This window comes from Oncorhynchus masou, unplaced genomic scaffold (assembly GCF_036934945.1).
Source record: "Oncorhynchus masou masou isolate Uvic2021 unplaced genomic scaffold, UVic_Omas_1.1 unplaced_scaffold_5580, whole genome shotgun sequence".
NCBI classification, from domain to species: Eukaryota; Metazoa; Chordata; class Actinopteri; order Salmoniformes; family Salmonidae; genus Oncorhynchus; species Oncorhynchus masou.
This window is the reverse complement of record NW_027011998.1, coordinates 3,164-13,862: the sequence shown is the minus strand read 5'-3', so window position 1 is coordinate 13,862 and position 10,699 is coordinate 3,164. Positions and strand designations below refer to the sequence as shown.

General features: G+C 45.5%; 1 protein-coding gene across 1 annotated transcript; it reads right to left on the bottom strand.

Annotated features, from left to right (window-relative positions):
- Nucleotides 1-291: 291 nt before the first annotated feature.
- On the bottom strand, nucleotides 292-10,161 carry LOC135536112 (transmembrane channel-like protein 5). The gene is made up of 7 exons (XM_064962505.1): nucleotides 10,134-10,161; nucleotides 6,621-6,696; nucleotides 5,988-6,118; nucleotides 2,418-2,594; nucleotides 1,279-1,357; nucleotides 952-1,029; nucleotides 292-678 (listed from the first exon to the last, which is right to left on the bottom strand). The coding sequence occupies exons 3-7, from the start codon at nucleotides 6,065-6,067 to the stop codon at nucleotides 292-294; spliced, it is 801 nt and encodes a 266-aa protein (XP_064818577.1). The 5' UTR covers nucleotides 6,068-6,118; nucleotides 6,621-6,696; nucleotides 10,134-10,161.
- Nucleotides 10,162-10,699: the final 538 nt, after the last annotated feature.

Sequence of the window (10,699 nt, the reverse complement as noted above, 5' to 3'; positions counted from 1 at the left end):
ACCCTATTCCCTACATAGTGCACTACTTTAGACCAGAGCTCTATGGCACCCTATTCCCTACATAGTGCACTACTTTAGACCAGAGCTCTATGGCACCCTATTCCCTACATAGTGCACTACATTTGACCTGAGTCCTATGGAATAGGGTGGCATTTTGGAAGCAGACCATGTCTGAGCCCGACAGTTGATGTGGGCTCCTATCCTCTCTCTGAGTCTCGCTAGGACTGATGTTGTCCCTGGTTCACCTCTGCTCTGCTGGACCCAGGTCTCCGTGGGGGAGGGGGGGCGCTCTCAGGCACCGACCCAGGCAGGATGGGTACCTCGCGGGCAGGCAGCGGCTCCAATCTGGGCCCCCGCGGGCCTTCCCTGAAGCCATCCTCTACCCCTGACTGGCCACAGTGGATCTGGAGGGGGAGGAGCTGGTCGCTCCTCTACCCAGCACGCCTGCCTGCTGGCTGGGGTCCGGCCGCGACCAGGGCTGCCTCTGGGGCTGGCTCCACCACGGGGGCTGGGGGGCTGGGCTCTACCTAGCCTGGGGGAGCTGTCCCAGGGAGGCCGAGTGAACACGGAGGGGGCCTCCATGGGGGGGGATGGGTGTTGGAAGGAGGGAGGAGGGCGTGCTTCTTCTCTAAGCTGCCCTGACTCTGGCCTGGTCGGTCTCTCCTCCTCGAAGTGCACCTATAGGGGAAACAAACGTATCTATCTATCTATCTGTCTGTCTGTCTGTCTGTCTGTCTGTCTGTCTGTCTGTCTATTTATCTGTCTGTCTATTTGTCTGTCTGTCTATTTATCTGTCTGTCTATTTATCTGTCTCTCTGTCTGTCTGTCTGTCTGTCTATTTATCTTTCTGTCTGTCATCTTATCTACAACAAGACTGCATCATAAATGTCACCCTAATCCCTTTATAGTGCACTACTTTAGACCAGAGTCCTATGGGCTTATAGTACTAACCTGTGGTCTAGATCTGCCTGCTCCCTGTCTCTGTAGACACTGTAACCTCCTGAGGAGAAAGGCCTTGTCCTTCCCCTCCTAACGAGAGAGAGACAGAGAGAGACAGAGAGAGAGAGAGAGAGAGAGAGACAGAGAGAGAGACAGAGACAGAGAGAGAGAGAGAAATGGATGGATTAGACAGGGAAGAGAGGGGGGAAGAGGGAGGAAGAGGGAGAGAGGGAGGAAGGGGAGAGGGGAAGAGAGGGAACACTGAGGAAGAGAGGTGAGTGTGTGTTTGTATAGGTGTGTGTGTGTGCTTCAGTGTATGTATGTGTAGGAGAGCCTCACGTTGACGATCTGTTCCCGTAGAGACATGATGAGACGTTTACGACCCTGAGTCACCTGCCACAGGAAGTACATCACCACCCTACAGGAAGAGACATGGTGAGACGTTTACGACCCTGAGTCATCTGCCACAGGAAGTACATCACCACCCTACAGGAAGAGACATGATGAGACGTTTACGACCCTGAGTCACCTGCCACAGGAAGTACATCACCACCCTACAGGAAGAGACATGAGACGTTTACGACCCTGAGTCACCTGCCACAGGAAATACATCAGTACCCTACAGGAAGTAAAGGCACATTTTTATATTTTAGTCATTTACCAGACGTTCTTATTCAGAGCTACAGTCAGAGAATCCATCTTAACATAGCTAGAAGCTAGGCTAGCTATAGCAACCACACTGTCATAGTACATTATCCCTCAATAGAGTAGTTATCAGATAGCTAGGAGCTAGGCTAGCTATAGAAACCACACTGTCATAGTACATTATCCCTCAATAGAGTAGTTATCAGATAGCTAGGAGCTAGGCTAGCTATAGCAACCACACTGTCATAGTACATTATCCCTCAATAGAGTAGTTATCAGATAGCTAGGAGCTAGGCTAGCTATAGCAACCACACTGTCATAGTACATTATCCCTCAATAGAGTAGTTATCAGATAGCTAGGAGCTAGGCTAGCTATAGCAACCACACTGTCATAGTACATTATCCCTCAATAGAGTAGTTATCAGATAGCTAGGAGCTAGGCTAGCTATAGCAACCACACTGTCATAGTACACTATCCCTCAATAGAGTAGTTATCAGATAGCTAGGAGCTAGGCTAGCTATAGCAACCACACTGGCATAGTACATTATCCCTCAATAGAGTAGTTATCAGATAGCTAGGAGCTAGGCTAGCTATAGCAACCACACTGTCATAGTACGTTATCAGATAGCTAGGAGCTAGGCTAGCTATAGCAACCACACGGTCATTGTCAGTACATCAGTCAGAGCTAGTAGCCTTAGCTTCTGGTCTTTATTTCATGGGAGGATAAAACCGCTTACACACACAGTAACATACTGTGCCAGGACTGGACATAGGAGAGGTGTGTGTGTGTTTGTGTGTGTGTGTGTGTGTGTGTGTGTACACAGCTACTCACAGCACTATGAGTGTTAGGAGGCAGTAGAAGACTTGACTGTGTAGTATAACGTTGATGATCCAAGCCAGCCAGGCAGAGTGGGGTTGAGAGGCCTGAAGGGAGGCTATCCACTGGTCTACAGTCTGCATCACCCAGCCCTGGTCCTGGAACGGACCACACACACTAGAGGGAGGGAGACTGGGGACCGAGACAGGACAGGTAGGGTTAGTGTGTGTCTATCCACTGGTCTACAGTCTGCATCACCCAGCCTTGGTCCTGGAACGGACCACACACACTAGAGGGAGGGAGACTGGGGACCGAGACAGGACAGGTAGGGTTAGTGTGTGTCTATCCACTGGTCTACAGTCTGCATCACCCAGCCTTGGTCCTGGAACGGACCACACACTAGAGGAGGAGACTGGGGACCGAGACAGGACAGGTAGGGTTATGTGTGTCTATCCACTGGTCTACAGTCTGCATCACCCAGCCTTGGTCCTGGAACAGACCACACACTAGAGGGAGGAGACTGGGGACCGAGACAGGACAGGTAGGGTTAGTGTGTGTCTATCCACTGGTCTACAGTCTGCATCACCCAGCCCTGGCCCTGGAACGGACCACACACACTAGAGGGAGGGAGACTGGGGACCGAGACAGGACAGGTAGGGTTAGTGTGTGTCTATCCACTGGTCTACAGTCTGCATCACCCAGCCCTGGCCCTGGAACGGACCACACACACTAGAGGGAGGGAGACTGGGGACCGAGACAGGACAGGTAGGGTTAGTGTGTGTCTATCCACTGGTCTACAGTCTGCATCACCCAGCCCTGGAACGGACCACACACACTAGAGGGAGGGAGACTGGGGACAGAGACAGGACAGGTAGGGTTAGTGTGTGTCTATCCACTGGTCTACAGTCTATGTGACTGTAGACCCCCAAAAAATGCTAACCCTGTTATTGTAATCGTGAGTGGTTAACATGTCCTGGGGATGTGATATTTGAGCGTCTAACTTTCTCATCATTCAAGATTCATTCATTAATTCACGATTCATTCATGGTAGCATCCACATTAATGTAGAAGTGTTTAGAAACATCATCTATTCTTATTTACAATAAAAGTGACTCCAAACTGACACAATACATTATTTACCCCTGATTTCTATTGGGCACCAAATAATCTGAAACACAACCAAAACAAACAGCAAACACATCCAACAAGTTTGTAGAGTCACAAGCTTGATGTAGTCATTGCGTGCTAGAAATATGGGACCAAATACTAAACTTTAAACTACTTTAAGACACATATTTGTCCCAATACTTTTGGTCCCCTAAAATGTGAGGACTAAGTACAAGAAGTGCTGTAATATCTAAACGGTTCACCCGATATGGATGACAATACCCTCAAATTAAAGCTGACAGTCTGCACTTTAACATCATAGTCCTTGTATCATTTCAAATCCAAAGTGGAGGACAGAGCCAGAAAAAACAAAATGGTCGCTGTCCCAATACTTTTGGAGCTCACTGTACTTCCTGTGCTTGGCCCTCCTATGTCCAACATAATACATGGCTCCCTATCCTCCAGATGAACCAAACTCACTGAAAGTGGCAGTAATAACACCTCTTCTGAAAAAGCCAAACCTTGACCTGAAAAATGAAAATAACTATCAGTCTATGTCTAAATCTCCTGTTCCTGTCAAAAAACGCTAGAAAAAGACGTTTCTCAGCAACTCACCGCCGTCCCGAAAACAAATAATGTATACGAAACGTTCCAGTCTGGTTTTAGACCCCCATCGTAGTACTGAGACCACACTTATGAAGGTCGTAAATGACCTTTTAATGGCGTCAGACCGAGCCTCTGCGTCTGTCCTTGTGCTCCTAGACCTTAGTGCCGCGTCCGACACCATCAATCACCACATTTTTTGGGGGGGGAAAGATTGGAAACCATAAATGGTCCACACGCGCAAGTTCTTATCTGTCAGAAAGATATCAGTTCGTCTCAGTGGATGGTTTGTCTTCAGACGTTTGGTGTTCCCCAAGGTTCCGTTCTAGGACCACTATTGTTTTCACTATATATGCTACCTCTTAGTGATGTCATAACGGAAACACAATGTCAACTTTCACTGCTTTGTGGACGACGCACAGCTATAAATTTCAATGAAACATGGTGAAGCACCAAAATTGCCAACCCCAAAGCCTGTGCCACAGACATAAGGAAGTGGATGGCGGCAATTTTGGTACTTTTAATCTTTGACAAAACAGAGATGCTTGTTCTAGGCCCCAGAGAAACAAAGAGATCTTCTGTTGAATCTGACAATGAATCTCGTTGGTTGTACAGTCGTCTTAAATAAAACTGTGAAGGACCTCGGCGTTACTCTGGACCCTGATCTCTCCTTTGACGAACATATAAAAAGTATTTTTCTTGCAGAAAAGCTAATCCATACTTTTGTCACTTCAAAATTAGACTACTGAAATGCTCTACTCTCCGGCTACCCGGAAAAAAAAAACTAAATAAATGTCAACTAGTGCTAAACACGGCTGCTAGAATCTTGACATATTACATCATATCACACCAATCATATTACACCAGTGCTAGACTCTACACTGGCTTCCTGTTAAGGCTCGGGCTGATTTCAAGGTTTTACCGCTAACCTACAAAGCATTACAGGACTTGCTCCTACCCATCTCTCAGAGTTAATCCTGTGGTACATACTGTATAATGTATACGTGTACGCTACGGTCACAAGACGCAGGACTCCTTATTGTCCCTAGAACTCCGAAGCAAACAGCTGGAATCAAGGGCTTTCTCCTATACAGCAACATTTTTATGGAATGGTCTGCCTGTCCACGTGAGAGACGAAAACTCGATCTCGACCTTTTAAGTCTTTACTGAAGACTCGTCTCTTCAGTAGGTTCTTTGATTGAGTGTAGTCTGGCCCAGGGGATTTGAAGGTGAACGGCAACGCACTGGAGTGACGAACCATCCTTGCGTTTTCCGCATGGCCGGCTCCCCTCACTCCACTGACTTCCTCTTGTCTCTGACCCTATTACGGAGGCTGAGTCACTGGCTCGCTCTCACTCTCCCATGCCCTCCCTAGGAGGGTGCATCCCGCCATGCCACGCTGTACTCCACGTGAGTGGGTTGAGTCCCTGACGGGATCCGGGATCTTCCCGTCCAGTTTTGATCTTCGTGGACTATAGTGCCCTACCATCACACAGGACACCAGATAAGACAGGAGTATTGCACCAGATAGGACAGACTGACCCTAGCCCCCCAGCACATAGACTATTACAGAATAGATACTGGAGACTGAGACAGGGGAGGGTCGTGGTTACCCCTGGACGGGGCCAATTAGCCCCACCTACTTTGCCAAAGCACAGCCCCCACACCGCCAAAGGGATATCAACAGACCACTAACTTACTACCCTGAGACAAAGCAGAGTATACTGCCCTACCAAGCAAAAAGGCAGTAACTGCTCATATACATCTGCATTGCTTGCTGTTTGCGGTTTTAGGCTGGGGTTTCTGTAGAAGCACTCTGCTGATGTAAAAAGGGCTTTATAAAAAACATTGTATTGATTGTGAGTGTGTGTGTACCTCCAGAGTGTGTATGCCAGCAGGGCCAGAGTCCCCAGGTAACAGGGGAGGAAGAGGAGGGAGATGAAGAGGGTCTGCATCTGACCCACCCTACTCCAGGAGCTGGGAGGATGGCAGCTCCTTATACTGGTCTAGGAGAGAGGTAGGGAGGGAGGAGAGAGGGAGGAGGGGGAGAGGGAGGGAGGAGGGGTAGAGAGAGAGGTAGGGAGGGAGGGGAGGGGGAGAGAAGGAGGAGGGGGAGAGAGGGAGGGAGGGGGGAGAGAGGGAGGGAGGGGGGAGAGAGAAGGAGGAGGGGGGAGAGAGAGAGGGAGGGAGGAGATGGGAGGGAGGGAGGAGTCTGCGTCTACATCTCAAATGGAACCCTCGTATTACAATGGAACCCTAGTATTACAATGGAACCCTCGTATTACAATGGAACCCTAGTATTACAATGGATCCCTAGTATTACAATGGAACCCTCGTATTACAATGGAACCCTAGTATTACAATGGAACCCTAGTATTACAATGGAACCCTCGTATTACAATGGAACCCTAGTATTACAATGGAACCCTAGTATTACAATGGCACCTTAGTATTACAATGGCACCTTAGTATTCACTATTAGTGCACTACTTTTCTCCAGGGCTCTACCTTCTTTAGGTGGAAGATTAGGAAGAGTTTGATGAGCTGAACGACAGGGAGGAGAGGAGAGAAGTACACCCCTATCCTGGAGAGGGAGAGAGACAGAGAGAGACAGACGGACAGATAGACAGACAGACAGACACAGGCAGGCAGGCAGAGCAACATTAAGACAGTCTCAAGCTAATGATACACTAGCATTTTTTTTGCCAATATTGCCAAGCAATGTTGCCAGCATGGGGAATTTTTATCAGCTGCGCCACCTAGTGTGCAATTTTAGGACTACTCCAGTCAGAGCTCAGATATTGGTCATGTGATCAGTCTGCTATTCTAATATATTTTGAAAAAATATAGTTTTTTTTTTGCTGTAGAGAAAAATGTACATCCATTTTGCTGTCAAATGTTTGCCATTCACACCTCATATGTTGCCTCACTATAATATTGTATCATGATATGTTAATGCATACATACTGTGTTCAGTTTGTCATGTTTAACTGACGAAAATGGTGGGCATGCTAATCGATTAGCATGCTAATCGAAACCCATGTTTTCAGTCAATGGGACGAACAGGCTATTTCGCTAGGTAGCCATGTAGATTTTACGTTTCGTTTTTTTTGTTTAAGATAGTTTTTTGCATGTCGAACTAGCTAGCTAGCGAGATGAATACCATGTACACTTCCTATCTTAGAATTATGAAGTAAAACGTTATTTATTTACTGCTTTGTTTGTTAGCTGATGACATCTGTGGCTGTCAACAGGAATTAACAAGCAATAAGGAACAAGTAAATACACTGAGAAATGTAATTATTATTCATGTCCAAGTTGTTCATGATTGTTCCAGTGTCTCATACCCCACTCCGTTGCTCGGCAACATTGTCTAACAAACTTGCAAGTGTATCATCAGCTTTTGGTCCTGACTAGAGAAGAGTCTGGTATAGATATATTAAACTAGACAGGAACTGACAGAGAATGTATATAGATATAGGTTACTAGAGAGGCAGAGTGGGTATAGATAAAAGTTACTAGAGGCAGAGAGGGTAGAGATATAGGTTACTAGAGGCAGAGGGTATAGATATAGGTTACTAGAGAAGCAGAGAGGGTATAGATATAGGTTATTAGAGAGGCAGAGAGGGTAGAGATATGTTACTAGAGAAGCAGAGAGGGTAGAGATATAGGTTACTAGAGGCAGAGAGGGTATAGATATAGGTTACTAGAGGCAGAGAGTTTGTAGATATAGGTTACTAGAGAAGCAGAGAGGGTATAGATATAGGTTACTAGAGAAGCAGAGAGGGTATAGATATAGGTTACTAGAGAAGCAGAGAGGGTATATATAGGTTACTAGAGGCAGAGAGGGTATAGATATAGGTTACTAGAGCGGCAGAGAGGGTATCGATATAGGTTACTAGAGAAGCAGAGAAGGTATAGATATAGGTTACTAGAGAAGCAGAGAGGGTAGAGATATAGGTTACTAGAGAAGCAGAGAGGGCATCGATATAGGTTACTATAGATATAGGTTACTAGAGAAGCAGAGAGGGTAGAGATATAGGTTACTAGAGAAGCAGAGAGGGTATCGATATAGGTTACTAGAGAAGCAGAGAGGGTAGAGATATAGGTTACTAGAGAAGCAGAGTGGGTAGAGATATGTTACTAGAGGCAGAGAGTATAGATATAGGTTACTAGGGTAGATATGTTACTAGAGAAGCAGAGAGGGTATAGATATAGGTTATATAGAGATATGTTACTAGAGAAGCAGAGAGGGTATAGATATAGGTTACTAGAGGCAGAGAGGGTATATATATAGGTTACTAGAGAAGCAGAGAGGGTAGAGATATAGGTTATTAGAGAAGCAGAGAGGGTATAGATATAGGTTACTAGAGAAGCAGAGAAGGTATAGATATAGGTTACTAGAGAAGCAGAGAGGGTAGAGATATAGGTTACTAGAGAAGCAGAGAGGGTATCGATATAGGTTACTAGAGAAGCAGAGAAGGTATAGATATAGGTTACTAGAGAAGCAGAGAGGGTAGAGATATAGGTTACTAGAGAAGCAGAGAGGGTAGAGATATAGGTTACTAGAGAAGCAGAGAGGGTATCGATATAGGTTACTAGAGAAGCAGAGAAGGTAGAGATATGTTACTAGAGAAGCAGAGAGGGTATAGATATAGGTTACTAGAGGCAGCGAGGGTAGAGATATGTTACTAGAAAAGCAGAGAGGGTATAGATATAGGTTACTAGAGGCAGAGAGGGTATATATATAGGTTACTAGAGAAGCAGAGAGGGTAGAGATATGTTACTAGAGAAGCAGAGAGGGTAGAGATATAGGTTACTAGAGAAGCAGAGAGGGTATCGATATAGGTTACTAGAGAAGCAGAGAGGTATAGATATAGGTTATAGAGAGGCAGAGAGGGTAGAGATATAGGTTACTAGAGAAGCAGAGAGGGTAGAGATATAGGTTACTAGAGAAGCAGAGAGGGTATAGATATAGGTTACTAGAGAAGCAGAGAGGGTATAGATATAGGTTACTAGAGAAGCAGAGAGGGTAGAGATAGGTTACTAGAGAAGCAGAGTGGGTAGAGATATAGGATACTAGAGGCAGAGAGAGTATAGATATAGGTTACTAGAGAAGCAGAGAGGGTAGAGATATGTTACTAGGGTAGAGATATGTTACTAGAGGCAGAGAGGGTATAGATATAGGTTACTAGAGGCAGAGAGGGTATATAGGTTACTAGAGAAGCAGAGAGGGTAGAGATATAGGTTATTAGAGAAGCAGAGAGAGTATAGATATAGGTTACTAGAGAAGCAGAGAAGGTATAGATATAGGTTGAGGCAGAGAGGGTATAGATATAGGTTACTAGAGAAGCAGAGAGGGTAGAGATAGGTTACTAGAGAAGCAGAAGGTATAGATATAGGTTACTAGAGAAGCAGAGAGGGTATAGATATAGGTTACTAGGAGCAGAGTGGGTAATAGATATGTTACTAGAGGCAGGGAGAGTATAGATATAGGTTACTAGAGAAGCAGAGAGGGTAGGTAGATATAGGTTATTAGAGAAGCAGAGAGGGTATAGATATAGGTTACTAGAGGCAGAGAGGGTAGAGATATGTTACTAGAGAAGCAGAGGGTATAGATATAGGTTACTAGAGTAGCAGAGAGGGTATAGATATAGGTTACTAGAGAAGCAGAGAGGGTAGAGATATAGGTTACTAGAGAAGCAGAGAGGTAGAGATATGTTACTAGAGAAGCAGAGAGGGTATAGATATAGGTTACTAGAGAAGCAGAGAGGGTATAGATATAGGTTACTAGAGAAGCAGAGAGGGTATAGATATAGGTTACTAGAGAAGCAGAGAGGGTAGAGATATGTTACTAGAGAGGCGGAGAGGGTATAGATATAGGTTACTAGAGAAGCAGAGAGGGTAGAGATATGTTACTAGAGAAGCAGAGAGGGTATAGATATAGGTTACTAGAGGCAGAGAGGGTATATACATAGGTTACTAGAGAAGCAGAGAGGGTAGGACTACAGGTTACTGTACCAGGCCAGGGTCTGAGCATTGATCAGATCTAGAACGTTCCTGGCCACGTCAAACTCTGCCGGCTTCACAACACACCTGGTGGCAATCACACTAAAGACAACAACAGGTGTGCTTGAGTCCATGTTGGAGTTAAATACTAAACTATCTATATAAGTGTATTTTTGTAAATATACTAAACATGGAATAACCACAGATAGATGGGCATACTTGTAGAGGAGAGGATAGACACTGAGTTGACAAAACATTATGAATACATGCTCTTCCATGACATAGACCAGGTGAATCCAGGTGAAAGATATGATCCCTTATTGATGTCACTTGTTAAATCCACTTCAATCAGTGTAGATGAAGGGGAGGAGACCTGGTTAAAGAAGGATTTTTAAGCCTGAGACAACTGAGACAAGGATTGTGTATGTGTTGCCATTCAGAGGGTGCTGCAGAGCTGATTGGGGTTTTCACGCTCAACAGTTTCCTGTGTGTATCGAGAATGGACCACCACCTAAAGGACATAAAGCCAACTGGACACAACTGTCGGCAGTATTGGAGTCAACATGGGCCAGCATCCC